This window comes from Vicia villosa, linkage group LG5, assembly GCF_029867415.1.
Source record: "Vicia villosa cultivar HV-30 ecotype Madison, WI linkage group LG5, Vvil1.0, whole genome shotgun sequence".
NCBI lineage: Eukaryota > Viridiplantae > Streptophyta > Magnoliopsida > Fabales > Fabaceae > Vicia > Vicia villosa.
This window is the reverse complement of record NC_081184.1, coordinates 153,114,075-153,133,679: the sequence shown is the minus strand read 5'-3', so window position 1 is coordinate 153,133,679 and position 19,605 is coordinate 153,114,075. Positions and strand designations below refer to the sequence as shown.

At 33.8% G+C, this 19,605-nt stretch overlaps 1 protein-coding gene across 1 annotated transcript; it reads left to right on the top strand.

The window, feature by feature from the left end:
- Positions 1–3,144: 3,144 nt before the first annotated feature.
- LOC131605763 (very-long-chain 3-oxoacyl-CoA reductase-like protein At1g24470) lies at positions 3,145–18,925 on the top strand. The gene is made up of 4 exons (XM_058878079.1): positions 3,145–3,437; positions 10,068–10,799; positions 18,227–18,296; positions 18,389–18,925. The coding sequence occupies exons 1-4, from the start codon at positions 3,145–3,147 to the stop codon at positions 18,629–18,631; spliced, it is 1,338 nt and encodes a 445-aa protein (XP_058734062.1). The 3' UTR covers positions 18,632–18,925.
- The last annotated feature ends 680 nt before the right edge of the window (positions 18,926–19,605 follow it).

Genomic DNA, 19,605 nt, shown 5'->3' with positions numbered 1-19,605 from the left:
TGTTTGACTTGAAACTTTATATGGAGATACTTCGGGATGTTAGCTACCCTATGGAACCACCTTGAGCCATTGATTCAATGATTTTCCATCGAATTAATCAAACCCTAGTTCAGAGCTTCTGTATAGGAGAGTGTGTTTATGAGCTTTTACCTATGGACTTGAAGCTTGAATAAGAGAAATACTGTGGGCAAATTTTGGGGTATGACAAGTAGGACATAGCTAATTATCTCATGCATGTTCAACTTTATGATGATTATTACATCATGCATGCGTAAGTTTAGTCATGTTCATATCATGTATCTCATGCAACATTTGCTGCTTCTTCTAATATCCCCCCACAAGATCAAGGAGGAAAGAAGGTGACAACCTTGAGCTATGTTCAAAGGTCTTGAAAGGAAGCAATTCCAAGTGGCTTTGTGAGTGTATCAATAACTTGTTAAGAGATAGGAAAATGTTGAATCTTCATTGTTTTCTCAATGATACGTTCACGAATAAAGTGAATATCTAGCTTAATATGTTTTGTGTGTGCGCGAAGAATATGATTGTGAGATTACAGGACAACACTCAGGTTATCACACAATAGAGTGAGAGGATAATATTGCACAATTAGTTCTTTGAGTAAGGTTTCCAACTAGATAAGCTTCGACATAGTGTGAGCAAGTGCATGCTACTCAACTTTAGTGCTAGAGAAAGAAACAAGAGGTTGCTTCTTAGAGCTCCATGATACAAGGTTTGAACTAAAGAAAATGCAAGAGCCATACATGGAGCGACGATCATCATGATCACTGGCCTAGTCATAATTTCCATAAGCATGCAACGAGAATTTCTGAGCCATAGGAGCAGAAGATAGGAGAAGAACATGAGTAGTAATGCCACCAAGATACCTTAGAATTCTCTTCACAGATGCCCAATGCGAGTCTAAAGGAGATACCATGAATTGACACACTTTGTTAATGCTTAAAGCAATATCAGGTCGTGTAAAGCACACATACTACAGTGCACTAACAATAGAGCAATACAAATGAGGATTTAATAAGATTCTCGTGCTATGTTTTCTAAGTTTGCCGTTGGTGAGCATAGAAGTTGGATTACCATTTGCATTCCACATATTTTCCCGAGATAGAAGGTCACAAATGTATTTGATTTGAGTAAGGATGATTCCACCTGTAGATACCCGTTTGATCTCTATACCAAGGAAATACGCAAGAGTGCCTAACTTTTTTAGTGCAAATGTTGTACGGAGTTTATTAATTTATGAACAAGTGTAAATGATGATCCAATGATGAGGATATCATTCACATAAACTAAGGGATGCAAAGTGACCCCATGATGTGAATAGATGAAAAGAGAATGACCGCATTTATTGTGAATAAAGACAAAGTGAACAAGAGCTTGAGTAAGTTTGCCATATCAGGCCCTAGGTGCTTATTTGAGGCTATATAGGACTTTTATATAGCTTGCACACAAAATCAATCCCTTGTTTTTCAAAATCTAGAGGATGAATCATGTAAACTTCCTCTTGTAATGAGCCATTAAAAAATGCATTGTTGATGTCGATTTGCTACAATTCCCAGTTATTGGTCAAAGCCAAAGTGAGCACAACTCTAATGGTGGTAGCTTTCGCCATAGGGGAAAAAATTTCATTGAAATCAAAACCATATTGTTGATGGTAACCTTTTGGAATTAGTCGGGCTTTATATTTATTAATAGTTCCATCAGGGTTTTCTTTCACTTTAAACACCCACATGCAGTTCACGGGCTTTTTATGAGGAGTCGGAGATGTTATTATCCAAATTTGATTGGCTATAATAGCATCATATTCAAGCTGCATAGCTTGAAACTAATCAGGATGAGCCACAGAATGCTTCACAAAAGTAGGTTCTACATGAGAGAGAAACACGTTTGCTTTAAAGTGACCAATCTTAGATCTAGTTAGCATATGATGAGCATTGAGTTGTTGTATTGAGTGTGTAGTTGAGTTTTGTATTAAAGGAGACAATGACTCGGTTGAAGGAGTCTGGATTATGGCAATTTCATTGACCTTAGTATTAGGACTAACAAGTGGAAAGGACATGGAAATACTAGGGTGACTTGCATTATTATGAGTGATATGATTTTGGTTTGATAGCATAGGCTCAAGATGAGACATAGGATTAAGAGATGATTGATCTCTAGGCATAGGGATGGGTGACAGGATGTCTTGAACAACAGGTAAGGATATATTATCCTCTCGAGAACTTTAAGGTCCAATTATTTTGTGCAAGAATTCAACTTTTTATATAATTTTGAGGTTCATTTACTTGTTGTTTTTATTATGTATTCATCAAATGTATGTTATTTAAGTGCTTATTTCATAATGCTTAAGTAAATTCATTTAGGATCTGAAACAATGAGAATCGTTTATCAATAAAATTTATACAAAATGCTTAATTAATTAATTGTAATGAGAATAAAGTGTTGTTTATCAATCTTTAACCTTAGTCATACTTATACACTATTATACCATGATAGCCATTCGACATATTCTCGGGTCTCTTTTTATAAAAGGACAAAATATGTCAAATTGTACTTTCATTTGGTCGAAGAAAAACTTCAAAAACAACTTTTCATCTTCTTCCGATAATAGTGAGAAATGGATGTGTGTGTTTAAAAGTGATATATAGATGTTGTTGTGTTTCTTTAAAGTGTTAACAAATGTTTCTTCTAAAAGTGATGTATGACTGTTGTTGTTGTGTTTTCAAAAGTGTTAAATAAATTTGTCTTTTAAAAGTGATATATGGTTGTTGCTAGGTATTTTTTAAGTGTTAAACAAATGTGTGTTTTAAAAGTGATATATGGATGCGTGTTTAAGAATGTATGTGTAAAAGTGTGTGTGTATGGCTGTTTTTAATTTACCATTATTTTGTCAATGATGGAAAATCATGTTTCCCTTACTAAACCAATACAACCAGCAGATGCTAATGCCGTACTCCCTCCCCTTCCCACTGATAGGGAAAAAAGAAACTTAATGCTAGTGGAACTAGGAAAACTTTCCCTGTTTGGTCAGACTTTAACATTGTAGTGGATGAGCCTGGAACAATAGCCGCATGTAAACACTGTCACAAAATATATCGATGCGACCCTAAAACACATGGAACATCTAACATGTTAGCTTATTCGAAAGTGTGTCACAAAAACCCTAACCTTTTATTGAAAGATCCTACAAAAAGAAACCTTGTAAGTGGCGAGGATGGTTTTATATGTTCTACAAGCCAAAGATTCAATGCTGCAGCATGTAGGAAGGCCGTTAACACCTTTTCCATCCTTAATGAGCATCTCTTTAGAGTGGTTGAGGGTGTGGCTTTTAAGAAACTATGTAAAAAATTACAACCACAAATGGCTATCCCTTCAAGGAGGACTATTGCTAGGGATTGTTTCCTGCTTTACTTAGATGAAAAGTTATAACTTAAAGCTCTTTAAATTTGATTGTGCTAGGGTTGCTCTAACCACATACTGTTGGACTTCCATTCAAAACCTTATTTATATGGCCACCACTGCACACATGGAACTACAAAAAAAAAGTTTCAATTCAGTTTCAAATCACAAAGGTGAAACCATTGGTAAGAAAGTATAAGAGGTTTTAACAAAATGAAGGCTTAGGAATGTGTCAACAATAACCCTTTACAATGCAACATGTAATGATGTGGATGTGTTTTATTTGGAAAATACTTAAGAACAATAACGTATTAATGGGTGAAGGGAATTTTTTTACATATGAGGTGTGCTAACCATATCTTAAACGTGGTAGTGAGAGATGGAAAAAAAGACCATGAATTCGCTATTGAAATTGTTCACGATGTTAGGTTTAAGAGGTATTGCCCACAAAGAGCTTTAAACTTTAAGGTGTACTAAAATTGTTGAGGTAACAATTAAAAAAAACTGTCTTGATGTTTCTACAAGGTAGAATTCCACTTACTTGATGATGGATGACACTGGAAAGTTTGAGGCAACATTTGAAAAGTTAGAGGATGAAGATCCCTGATACATGGAATATTTTCACCTCTCTGGTTCTGTAACACCCCAAATCTACCCCACAATTATAAGCGAAAATCAGAGTGCATTTAAAAATATTCATCAAAGATGGGATGTCACAATTCGACTTAAACCAAAACAAACATACTTATATTGCATTTAATAAAGATACATAGCATTCGGAACAAAACTTCATTCACCACTTACAACTTAAACTTATAAACACCTTTCAATTTAACTTAACACAAATGTCATCATGGAATACAATAATCATATAATAGCGACTAATCCCCCCGAGTGCTACGTATCAGAGCAATGGACACCAACTCGACTTGCCATAAAGTAACATAAAGACTTCACATAGATAACCTCGAACATCCACGACTAATCTTGAGTACCTGCCCATTTCCCATGGTAGGGGAAATATCAGCAAAGGGGTGAGATATCTTACAATATAAAGGAATGCATGATAAATAATATAGGACATATAGATCATACATAATTTCACCACTTCGCATCACATAACATCTTACAACAAGTTTAACCGTAAAACAACTTATCAGTATAATACAACTTTCAAAACGGAAACGATGTCATTAATCACATATTCAAATATACAAGTATGATATCAAATACATCACAACAAACATATCATTATCACGTCACAACAAATACCTCGTCATCTCAATAATCCAAACACAATTCAAATGCAATTCAAATGCGACTCGAATGTGACTCAAACTTATGCATATGCATGTGGTACCATTGGAGTAAAACTCCCGTCTCAAACAGTTTGCCATTGGGCCGTCTCAAACATTTGCCACAAGGGCCGTCTCAAACAATGCAATGGATGCGACTCAAATGATGCACATCCACAAACACAACTTAAACCACTTAATCAACTTAAACGACATAATCAACTTGAACGACATAATCAACTTAAACAACATAACCACATCAACTAAACAACATCAACTCAATGCCAAGGTTCTATGGCAATAACCGTATCATAGTAATTTACCACGTCTCAATCACATCATCACATCATATCGACATACAACATCTATTCAAATTAATTCTTATCAACATAATACAACTTATCAATAATGACCATAGGGTCTACAACAACAACGACAAATTCATCATGTCATAGCAACAATAACAATTCAACATATTGCACAACAACAACAAACATCAACATGTTACAACAACAACAACAACAACAATTCATCATGTTACAACAACAACAACAACAATTCATCATGTTACAACAACAACAATTCATTCTATTGCACAACAACAACAACAAACATCAACATGTTACAACAATAACAACGATTCATCATGTTACAACAACAACAATTCATTATATTGCACAACAACAACAAACATCAACAAATTCTTCATATTCCTTAATTCAAGTAATCATCATAACACGTTATATTCAACTTCCTAATAAAGACATATATGTTCTTAATTCATCACATGACATCATCGTCGACTCATACATATCAAATACGCACAATTAATCACCTATAGCATACAACATCTTTATCAATTATGCATATCATCACATATCTCATTATCTCATTATAAGGAAGTCACACATTATCATTTCAATAACATTGTATCGTCATAAGGAAAACATACATCAAGTTATACCGCAGCATGGTTACATTGATTCATAGCAAAGAACATACTTCACATGTTAACACAACATAGTTCATCACTTAATCCTAATAAACATAATAGGAGAATAGATCCTATGAATCATTTTATTTCATCATGATATAGTTCATTGCGTTAGCTTTCCAACGCTTCGAACGGCGCCTAAAACGGGGTTACGGATCACAAGTTACATCATTTCAAAGTTTGGAAAAAGTTCTGCAAAACAGGGTTCGCGGCGCGAACTGAGCGAATTCAAAAATTCCTAACTTTCTGCCAGACAGTTCGCGGCGCGAACAGAGGTTCGCGGCGCGAACTGGCGATTTTCAGAAAACCCCAAACACAGAAAACAGCATACGAAACCCATCCAAAAACCCCCAAACTCAACCCAATCAAGCTGAAAACACCAACCATCATGAACAACAATGGAATACATGTTATAAACACAAATACAACACATATTATGGATCTTCTAACATCATAAAAATCATCAAACATCAATTAAAACACATTTCAAATCATGAATTTACACATTTGTTCATAAACCCTAACATCTCTACACACAACTTCCATGGAGAATAACATACAATCTAACCCACCATATACATCATCATGCCAACCCTTAGAGAATAAGAACCCCACCCTTACCTTATCAAAAGCTTCATCTTCATCAATGGAGTTCTTCCTCTTCATGCCATAGCTTTCCCTCTTCCTTCCCTTCTTTCTCTTCTTTCTCTTATTTCTCTTCTTTTCCACAAAATGAGTTATGAGGCCAAACCTCTAAAACCCTAACTCTTACTATCATTCTCACTAATGGGCTTAACCCATAATCCAATCTCATATTCTATATAGGCCCAATTCATAATATCTCTTTAGTGACTCAATTAATCCAATTAACACACATAAATAATTAACCGCACAACATAACTGAATATTATTTCCAATAATATTCCACATTTACCATCGATCCATAACTTTAACAATACTAACTCGCAATTGTGCTTCTCTGACTAATCCGACTAATAAATTCGACCACAACTTAACTGCTCAAAATAACATATTAATCCAATTTACGCCTTTAGAATAATACCGATAAATACCGACTTCAACTAATTCCAATGAATAAGTCCTCGATCAATTTAATTAAATAATTAATTAAATTCGGGGCGTTACAACTCTCCCCCACTTAGAATATTTTCGTCCTCGAAAATCTATCCGACATAATCATCCTTAACTTCGCTTCTATCTCTCTGATCCTCAGTTGCGCTTGACAATACTTCCACTACCAAAACAACTTAATCTGACTTAAATCCAGCGTCAATTATTTTACATCTCTACGACATACTTGTTAACAACTTACCGACCATTTCACGAACCTCCCGACTTACCAACACTTAAGGTATCAATAATAATAACACGCTCAAATGTGGAGATACAATCTTACTTCATTAACTTAGCAACAGAGTCATCACTGCTCAACCATACCTTGACATATGATTCTTAAGGTAGTAACACTCATAACCCTCATATACTCGGGTGTCCAACACTATACCATTATTGTAACAACATCCTTAACATCAGAACACATACATACTTTTATTCCCATAATTATACATTCCAATCTTCAACAAACACCAACAACTCTCTCTCTACCTCGTTGTATCACTCTCATAGTGTCATCAACATAGCCAAGATAATCAACTCAGTCATAGTACAAAATATCACTTCTTACTTACAGAGTCCAACAACAATATCACGATAACAGAAACCAGAACACGTATAGCATCAACTTAACAAGATCACTCAACGAATACACCCAACATCACCATAAACTAACAAGTCCAATATTATCCTTATAAACTCAGCAAGTATTCACGAGAAAATATCATATTTCCGACACATTGTTCTTATCTCAACACCCACCAAATCAAACATGCAGATCAAGATATATCATTATCCTAGGCTTTCGATACCTAGTTCTTCACCTCTAACAAACACACACGCATAGCAACTGCGCCACCTTACACATCCGCTGCGCAACTCTGATAATCCATCTTAAGTCACCGTCCACGTAAAATCTTTCCTTCAACTACAGGGTTCACAATCAATCTAGTTCAGACTTCCTTAAACATCCATTACCAAAATCGATGCTCACTCGACATCATCAATCCTTCACTTTGCGATGTTATCTCGCCTATAAACCAACTTCTCTGATCTGTTCGTTACTTCTTAATCATTCATGGATACTTTTCCGTTGATTCACACCAACCAGAGAGCAACAATCTTCACGACATAACATTCATCCCTTTACGCACTATCAAGCTAGCAATACACGTCTATGCCATCCAATCACGATTTCGTCTACTATCAACAAGAGATTAAAGGTGATCAAGTCCTCAATTTGTCAATAGATAGCCGACAACCATAATGGAGTATAAACCATCATTACCAACATTAATAATATTCCTTTTCTAACTTGTACTCATGTCACCAGAAGTACTATAATTCCATAATTCACTAATCTTCCAAAATCATCCGAAAATGCTAACATCTACGTCTTGCAGCTACCTTCTAAAACACCTCTTATGATACATCAGAACAAAATTCCTGTACGCCATTATTAACATTTCTTATTATTGAAATCATACTCATCTCTGTGCACTTCCAGCTCTTACTCGCCCTTCAGAAAGTTTCAACAACTTCAATAGCTCCTACCACTATCTCAATCACTTACAATAATCCTACCGCAAGGTCTACCGCAATACTTCACTTAATTACTGATCCAACATCGGTATCTTACACAAGGCTACTCAACCAATGACTTCACAGTCCATCAGTATTGCCGAAACATCACAACTTTTAAATTCCATCTTCTAGAACTTATTCTTGTTACTTAACAGTTACCTTCATAAACAACCGTAACTTGAACCACACTTTCATATCACCAATCTCTACAGAGCCCTCATCCTTCGGGTAGTAAACATTAACAATTCCTTCTCACCTTCTTCATGAGATTCCAAGTTACTAGCAACCAAAATCTTAAATCCAAGTCACCTTCGATTCGGGAAACAACAAACTCCAACAACACTTGCATTGTCGCCCTCAGCATCAATATACTAACACCTTACAACTGAACACATTTGAGAAGCATAGCTTCTCCCCCACTTAGCTTCAAACTAACTTCTGCAGACAACGATTAGAAGAACAACAAGTACCGATAGTGTTTCACACACTCATCGTGTACACAGGAATAAACATCATTAGACAACATTGGCCGGACTGACCGACCTGCTCTGATACCACTATTGTAACACCCCAAATCTACCCCACAATTATAAGCGAAAATCAGAGTGCATTTTAAAATATTCATCAAAGATGGGATGTCACAATTCGACTTAAACCAAAACAAACATACTTATATTGCATTTAATAAAGATACATAGCATTCGGAACAAAACTTAATTCACCACTTACAACTTAAACTTATAAACACCTTTCAATTTAACTTAACACAAATTTCATCATGGAATACAATAATCATATAATAGCGACTAATCCCCCCGAGTGCTACGTATCAGAGCAATGGACACCAACTCGACTTGCCATAAAGTAACATAAAGACTTCACATAGATAACCTCGAACATCCACGACTAATCTTGAGTACCTGCCCATTTCCCATGGTAGGGGAAATATCAGCAAAGGGGTGAGATATCTTACAATATAAAGGAATGCATGATAAATAATATAGGAGATATAGATCATACATAATTTCACCACTTCGCATCACATAACATCTTACAACAAGTTTAACCGTAAAACAACTTATCAGTATAATACAACTTTCAAAACGGAAATGATGTCATTAATCACATATTCAAATATACAAGTATGATATCAAATACATCACAACAAACATATCATTATCACGTCACAACAAACACCTCGTCATCTCAACAATCCAAACACAATTCAAATGCAATTCAAATGCGACTCGAATGTGACTCAAACTTATGCATATGCATGTGGTACCATTGGAGTAAAACTCCCGTCTCAAACAGTTTGCCATTGGGCCGTCTCAAACATTTGCCACAAGGGCCGTCTCAAACAATGCAATGGATGCGACTCAAATGATGCACATCCACAAACACAACTTAAACCACTTAATCAACTTAAACGACATAATCAACTTGAACGACATAATCAACTTAAACAACATAACCACATCAACTAAACAACATCAACTCAATGCCAAGGTTCTATGGCAATAACCGTATCATAGTAATTTACCACGTCTCAATCACATCATCACATCATATCGACATACAACATCTATTCAAATTAATTCTTATCAACATAATACAACTTATCAATAATGACCATAGGGTCTACAACAACAACGACAAATTCATCATGTCATAGCAACAATAACAATTCAACATATTGCACAACAACAACAAACATCAACATGTTACAACAACAACAACAACAATTCATCATGTTACAACAACAACAACAACAATTCATCATGTTACAACAACAACAATTCATTCTATTGCACAACAACAACAACAAACATCAAACTCACCTCATGGATCTTCAACACCTGTTTCCGATCCGAGAAAAACCTCACCAAAACCTACGGTTCATGGGCTCTAATCACAGGAGCAACCGACGGAATCGGAAAAGCCTTATCCTACCAACTAGCCTACTCTGGTCTCAACCTCATCCTCGTAAGCAGAAACTCAAAGAAGCTTGAAACAGTTAGAACCGAAATCAAAGCAAAACACTCTCACGTCCAGATCAAAACCGTTACAATCGACTTTTCCGGCGAGGTTTCTGAAGGTCTTAAGGAAATAGAAGCTTTGGCTAGGGTTTTGGATCTTGGAGTTGTGATCAACAATGTTGGAATCACTTACCCTAAGGCTATGTTCTTTCATGAAGTGGATGAGGAAATTTGGATGAAGATTGTTAGGGTTAACATTGAAAGTACAACGAGAATAACGAGAGCGGTTCTGGGTGGAATGATGGAGAGGAAGAAGGGTACAATCGTAAATATTGGATCCGGTGCTGCGGTGGTTGTGCCTTCGCATCCTCTCTTTACAATCTATGCTGCAACTAAAGCGTAAGTTATTTTCTTTTTCTCACTTTCTTTCATCAATTCTTATTTGTGATTAATTTTATAGAGGTTAATTACCGGGACTAAAAGTACTTTTCCATTTTAAGATTAATAAAATTCTAGGCTAAAATTATTTAATTGTTAAAGTATATATAGAATTCGTAATTCACAAAAAGTATTTATTATGCACCAAAAGTAAATCATGTCTTTGTAGTTGAAAAGGACAAGGTAGTTGGTTGCCGAGGTAATACGACAGCGACATTTTATTATGATTCTAGACATTCGAGTAGGTTTAAAAAGGTTGATAGAAGTTAGATATAAAAATATATTTATACTTAATAAGTTTTAATTTTTCAAGCGGAATTATTACTAAGAAAATTAGTAAAAGAAAACATAATCGAGACAAACACATAGTATTCGATTACGTGATAACTCATTTATACATTTAATTAAAATATATTTAGAATAATATTTTAAAAGAATAGTTATAAAAGAGATCTACTATAATAAGTTGACGGATTTCAATTGTGATAGGATAAACTTATTAAACTTGTTTTCTTTGCATAATTTTGATTTAAAAATTGTTTTTACTACTGAACCGACTATTAAATGAGGTGAGAGGATAAATAAATAAAATGTCAAAAGAAGGTGAAATTTGCAGGCAGAGCAGAGCAATTGGTCGTACATGATGTGATAGTGGGCAATAGCATAGCATGGCATGCATTGAATGGAAATAGAGGATTAAGAAAATGGAGAAAATATGTACATATAATATAACTATAATTAAATAGGTTTTGTAAAATAAAACTATAATTAAATGTGTCTAAGAAGTGTACTTAGAGCACATGTTAAAAACAAAAACTATTTTAAAAGGTGTATATTTATTTATTTATTTAAAATTTATATAACAACAAGTTACTAATATAAAAAAATTGACATTTCAATAAAATATTACTCCCTTATTTTAATAAAATATTACTATCTTGTCCCAAAATAAATGTCACATTTAGGAAAAAAATTCTCCCAAAATATTTGATAATTTGCATTACCAATTCCATTTTATATTTAATCTTTCAATTGTACCCTCTAATAAATACTTTTAATTTATTGTCTTCTCTTAATATTAATGTTATTTCGAATACACAAATAGTTAATTAGAATAATTTAGTAAAGTCACCATTCTTGGATTTTTGACCAAAATGCCACACCCATGAAAATATATACCCTAAATGCCACCTTGTGAAAAAATTTCCCTAAATGCCATCTCTTTTGACTTTTTCTGGGTGGCAGCGGTTTCAAATGGAGGATGTGGCGGAGGGCCTTCATGGAACGCCATTTCAAACGGAGGTCACCTTTTTTTTTTCTTCGTTTTTTATATTTTAAAAGAGTTTTTAATAATTTTAAATAATTTTTGTTTTATATATTTAGTTAATAATTATAGTTTAATTATTAAAATAATTAAAAATTATTTTTTAAAAAATAATAAGAGACATCAAAAAATAATAAATACATAAAAAAAAATAATTGAACATTTTAGTAAAAAATTATTTTATTAAATGATATTGAATAAGATAATATTACACCATGATAATGCGATAGAAAAAAAATTAAGTTTGTCCTGGACGATTATGATTTTGTGGTTGTTGCAACATGTGACTTCCGGTTCCATATAGTGTAGGTATATGTGTGCGTAAACTTCGACGGAATTGTTGATATGTTGCAGTAGGCAGAGCAGGGGCATATGTATGCCGAAATGAAGATGTATCACAAATAGGGACCTCGTTTGGAAATAGTTCTAAAGGGTTGAAATTTTCGAATTCCATATTTGTTGGAAAGACGGTTTGATTGATGTGTTCTTGAGGTGGGATTAATAGAGTCTACGGTTGCGATGTAACAGTCGAAGAAATTTGAGGTTGATGGCGGTAGAATTGAGTACAATTTAGTGAAGTTGGAATTAGAGATTGAAGTGAATTGGAGGGAAGGACGAAGGTATTGTTCCTGTGGATGTTCATACATGAACTGTATTGGTTGTTGTGGTGTCTGGAAATGGTAATTTGTTTGTTGGGATGGGGTGTATTGAGTTTGATGTTGGGTAGGATTGTAGGAGGATTGTTGTTGGGTTGGTTGATAATGGTATGGTTGTTGCTCTTGTGGTGTTTGGTAATATTGGGATGGTTGGTCGTATATGTTGGATGAGGAGGGTTGTGCGAATGGTTGAGTTTGTTGTTGGTTAAATGTGTTATGGCTTGGTAGGTTGGTGAATGTTTGTTGTTGGGTAGGTGGCATTTGCGATGCGGAAGCTTGAGTGCGTGGATCAACAAGCCATTCATCTCCAGAAGCGTAGACATCCAGTAATGATTTATACCAATTCATATATTCTTGAGTTGGCGTAGACTGTGGGTCAACCATAGTTCCAGTCAGGAAATACCTGGCCAAGTGTCTCCATTTTTGTTGCTCTCTACGGTACAATTGAGTATATTTTGTTTTCCATGATTCTTTCATCGTCATCTCATGGTGTTCTTTAAGGCAATGTGGTTGGGTTGGTGTTTCTTGATGGAACCCAAATTGCAACTTCACCCTATCACACTGTTGCCATTCGAGAATCCAGAAGCATATGATCGGCGTAGTCGCATTCCAAATTGTGTGGTCGTCATTGTCCAGGGGCGGTAAGTTAATATATGGTCTCCATATAAATTGTTGCAGTGTAAAAGTAAAATTTTAGTGTATATAAAATTGAATTGAATTATAGTGAACAAAGAAACAAAGATAGATAGATATTTTACATTTCCATGGACCATGTGATCGATGAGGCTACAATATCCATGGAGATGATGTTGAGGGGTACCCTTTCATTTTTTTTCCTTCTTTGCAGCCCACCTATAAACGTATGTAAGAATAAATTACATGTAAGAATAAATAATGTTAAAAAATTAAAATATAATATATATTAAAAAAATATTGTAAAAAAATATCAACATCCAAGCGTACAAATATGATGGTGGCATCATCATGATGGGTGCTAAAAATGGCAATTGAGTATATCCCCAAGCTTGGAGCAGTTCAATACACCCTCCCATTCCATCAACTTCCACGTCTACAGACTTACCCATCTTCCTATATAGATAGGATAAGATAGCTGGTCCCCAACTGTATTCATGCATTCCTCCAAATTTTGAAGCAATGACACCCACGTGATGTGCACATGTTTACTACTTTTATCGCGCATTAGTGATAAGGCAATTAAGAGTAGGTTAAAAAGTCTAGTGTAGGTTGTTAAGTGCGCAACAGTGGAATTTTCATTAACCGCATTATTTAATAATAGTGATTTAAGCCAAGAGATAAGAATCATTCAACCCTTTAAAGCTTCCGGAGGTGGTTGAACGCCCAAAAAATCAAGCCACATGTCTAAGTCAATTTTGGTATGACCGGTTACAACCCTACCATTGACACGTAGATCCAATAACATACTTACATCTTCCAACGTTATTGTACACTCACCAGTTGGAAAATAGAATGTATGTGATTCGGGCCTCCATCTTTCAAGTAAGGCCATTACGAAACTTGTATTGGTAGGGATATGTGGCAGCGTGGCTACCCTTGCAAAACCGGATGTCTCTAAGTAAGGTAGAATAACAGTAGGAGGATCTAATTTTTTATGATTTCTTGTTCTAAAATGACATGGATCAACAAGTTGTAATAAAATTTGACAAGTATATTTAAGTGATGTATTGAGTATAAATACCCTATAAACATTAATATATTTAAACAATTATCGTGTTCGGGTGTTCCTCTGTGACTAGCACCAAACCAAAAGAAATATATTATAAATGGTGAGAAAATTTAAGAGAGGGAGATGGTGATAATGACATGTGAGCCACCTATTTGAAGGATTTTGGTGAGTTGTTGTGCAGTAAGAAAATTAAATAAATTGGTTACATATTTATTGTAGTTGGTTGGGTACATTAATTAGGAGATGTACCCAGCCAACTACAATAAATATGTAACCAATTTATTTAATTTTCTTACTGCACAAAAACCCACCAAAATCCCTTAAATAGGTGGCTCACATGTCATTATCATCATCTCCCTCTGTTAAATTTTCTACTTTCTTAAAATTTCTAATTTCTTAAATTTTCTCATCATTTATAATGTATTTCTTTTGGTTTGGTGCTAGTCACAGAGGAACACCCGAATATGCTGCGGTAATTGTTTAAATATATTAATGTTTATATGGTATTTATACTCATTGCATCACTTAAATATACTTGTCAAATTTTATTATAGCTTGCTGATCCATATCATTTTATAATAAGGAACCATAAAAATTAGATCCTCTTGCTGTTATTCTACCTTACTTAGAGACATCTGGTTTTGCAAGGATAGCCACGCTGCCACATATCCATACCTATACAAGTTTTGTAATGGCCTTACTTGAAAGATGGAGGCCCGAATCACATACATTCTATTTTCCAACTGGTGAGTGTACAATAACGTTGGAAGATGTAAGTATGTTATTGAATCTACGTGTCAATGGTAGGGCTGTAATCGGTCCTACCGAAATTGACTTAGACACCTGACTTGATTTTTTGGTCCTTCAACCACCTCCGGAAGCTTTAAAGGAGGATCGAATGATTCTTATCTCTTGGCTTAAATCACTATTATTAAATAATGCGGTTAATGAAAATCCAACTGCTGCGCACTTAACAACCTACCCTAGAACTTTTAACCTACTCTTAATTGCCTTATCACTAATGCCCGACAAAAGTAGTAAACATGTGCACATCATGTGGGTGCCATTGCTTCAAAATTTGGAGGAATGCAATGAATACATTAAAGGATCAGTTGTGTTATCCTGTCTATATAGAGAGATTTGTAAATCTGTAGACGTGTAAGTTGATGGAATGAGAGGGTGTGTTTAACTGATCCAAGCGTGGGGATATACTCGATTGCCATTTTTAGCACCCATCCGTCTAATGCCACCATCATATTCGTATGCTTCGAGGTTGCTATTTTTTTCAATATTTTTTAAATATGTATTATATTTTAATTTTTTAACTATTTATTCTTACATATAGTTTATTCTTACATACGTTTATAGGTGGACTGCAAAGAAGAAAAAAATGAGGGTACCCCTCAACATCATCTCCATGGATACCATAGCCTCATTGATCACATGGTCCATGGAAATGTAAAATATCTATCTATCTTTGTTTCTGTGTTCACTATAATTCAATTCAATTTTATATACACTAAAATTTTACTTTTACACTACAACAGTTTATATAGAGACCATATATTAACTTACCGCCCCTGGACAATGACGACCACACAATTTGGAATACGACTACGCCGATCATATGCTTGTGGATTCTCGAATGGCAACCGTCTGATAGGGTGAAGTTGCAATTTGGGTTCCATTAAGAAATACCAACCCAACCACATTGCCTTAAAGAACACCATGAGATGGCAATGAAAGAATCATGGAAAACAAAATAAACTCAATTGTACCGCAGAGAGCAACAAAAATGGAGACACGTGGCCAGGTATTGCTTGACTGGAATTATGATTGACCCACAGTCTACGCCAACTCAAGAATATATGAATTGGTATAGATCATTACCGTATGTATACGCTTCTGGAGATCAATGACTTGTTGATTCACGCACTCAAGCTTCTGCATCACAAATGCCACCTACCCAACAACAAACATTCACAAACCTACCAAGCCATAACCATCCGCACAACCCTCCTCATCCAACATATACGACCAACCATCCCAATATTACCAAACACCACAACAATAACAACAACCATACCATTATCAACCAACCCAACAACAATTCTCCTACAATCCTACCCAACATCAAACTTAGTACACCCCATCCCAGCAAACAAATTACCATTTCCAGACACCACACCAACCAATACATTTCATGCATGAACATCCACAGGAACAATACCTTCGTCCACCCCTCCAATTCACTCCAATCTCTAATCCCAACTTCACTTAACCGTACTCAACTAAACAACCATCAACCTCAAATTTCTCCGACTGTTACGTCGCAACCGTAGACTCCATTAATCCCACCTCAACAACACATCAATCAACATGCTTTCCAACAAATATGGATATTGAAAATTTCAACCCTTTAGAACTTTTTCCAAACAAGGTCCCTGTTTGTGATACATCTTCATTTCCGCATACATCTGCCCCTGCTCTGCCTACTGCAACAGATCAACAACTTTGTCGAATTTTACGTATACATATATCAACTTTATGTGGAACCGGAAGTCACCTGTTGCAACAACCACAAGATAATAATCGTCCAGGACAAAGTTGATTTTTTTCTATCGCATTATCATGGCGTAATATTATCTTATTAAATATAATTTAATAAAATAATTTTTCACTAAAATGTCCAATTATTTTTTTTATGTATTTATTATTTTTTGTTGTCTCTTATTATTTAAAAAATATATTTTTTTAATTATTTAAATAATTAAACTATAATTATTAACTAATTATATAAAACAAAAATTATTTAAAATCATTAAAAACTCTTTTAAATATAAAAAACGAAAAAAAATAAAAAAAGGGTGCCCTCCGTTTGAAACGGCGGCCACATAAATGCCCTATGTCACATCCTTCATTTGAAACGGCGGCCACCCAGAAAAAGTCAAAAGAGATGGCATTTGGGGAAATTTTTTTCAAAGGGTGGTATTTAGGGTATACATTTACATGGGTGTGGCATACTGGTCAAAAATTCTACACTTCTCTCTCTTTCATTTGCTACTGTTTCTTAACCTGTGTGAAGTGTGCCATTACAACAAATAATTTGGGATAGAGGGAGTAATTATTAACTTACTTTGAAAATAAATATGATAAAAATATTCATGTATTTATCTTTGGTTAGTATTTTAATATTAAATGTATGTGTCATTTTTAATTTTTTAAGCTTAAAAGTAAAAATCTATTGTTTTTTAATTGAGTTTTAAGGCAGTATACTGACAGTGTAAACTAACTTTACACATACAACCAATCAAAATCTTTACACTTGTCATGTCATATTAGTTTTTTCAAATTAAAAATATGTTTTAATTGAATACATGATTGTGATTGGTTGACTGTGTTAAAATATTTTACACTTTCAATGCATATTCCTTTTTCTCTTTTTAATTTACTAATAAGAAAATGTATAAATATCAAACATATATTTATTTAATTAAATTTTAGTTCATACATACCAATATTTTTAAAAATATTAATACTATTTCTTATTCTTTTTATGAAAAAAAAATTATTTTTTAATTTATTAAATAACCTATGTATTCTATTTATATATTACTTTAAATATATTAACTATTTGATAATTTTATTAAAAAAATTGTAATAAAAACTGAATGAAATATTATTAACAAAACAAAGTTCACAGTTATGTAGATCAATTTTCAAGATGTTTACACATGGAGTACAAACAATATGGAATTCACGTGCAATGTCAGGTATATATAAAGATTTTTGTTTTTAAGTTTAATTACTAATTAATAGGTAATCTAATTTTTTCTTAGCGTGATAATATTGACATGGAATGAAGGTACCGCTGTATGTTGCGACGAACATGGTATCAAAGGTAGCATCTATTGGAAGAGATTCTTTATTCATACCAACACCTGAAGGTTATGCAAGAGCTGCTATTCGTAAAATAGGGTATGAACCAAGATGCACACCTTATTGGGCTCACTCAATTCAATGGGCCTTTGCTCGTTTAATTCCGGACCAACTTCTCGACTATTGGCGCATGTCCATTGGTTTACGACGTAGGAATCGCAAGGACTAGAGTCTAGAGTGTGTGGTCTAGCGGTGAAACGCTTGGATTCTGAGAGTATACTCTTCTGAAGCTCTCAAGTTCAAAATCCGTTAAATACAAATTGCTTAATAAAAAATAATAGTCGAGATAATATATATATTTTCAATTTAAATGCATTTTTAATCTTTTAATTTTAAAATATCAAGTAATATGAGGTCTTATCTAATATATGTTGATCAATTTGGTGTTTGGACTTTGGAGAGTTGAATGTATAACCCTCTTCATACAAGAACTTGGTCCGAAAGACTCCACTTTTTACATTTTCCTTTCTCATTCTAATTTATATATAATTTAGATATAATATTTTATTATTTTACACAATTTATGGCATATATAGTTACTTTAATATGAAGATAGAATTTGTAATTTTTTATTAATAATATTAAAAAGAGTAAAATAAAAAATTAAAAGAAAATAAACTAATAAATGGTAAGAGAAATGATGAGAAAATAAATATCAATATTTTATTAAAATTGTAAAACGATTTATAAGTCAAAATATTTTTTATAAAATAATTTATAATTTGACACAGATGTAATAACTACTTTTTTTGAAAGGAAATATATATATATATATATATATATATATATATATATATATATATATATATATATATATATATATATATATATATATATATATATATATAATGGTACTATATTTGTATATTTTTGTTGTGTTTTAGTTTGTAGTTAGTTGTAGAGTTTGTCGAAAGTTAGTTGTAAATCACTTGACTTTCAAGCAGGGGCGGTTCCAAGGTCCAGCGAGTCCGGGCACGCGCCCGGACTTAACCTCTATTTTTTTTTTGTAATTTAATAGCTAATTTTTAGACAAAATTAGGGGTAAAATTAGTAAAAAATAGGGTGTGAAAATTTAAAACAGATGAATAATTAATGATGTAAAGTTTTTGCCCAGACTGCTTAAATTTCTGACTCTGTCACTGC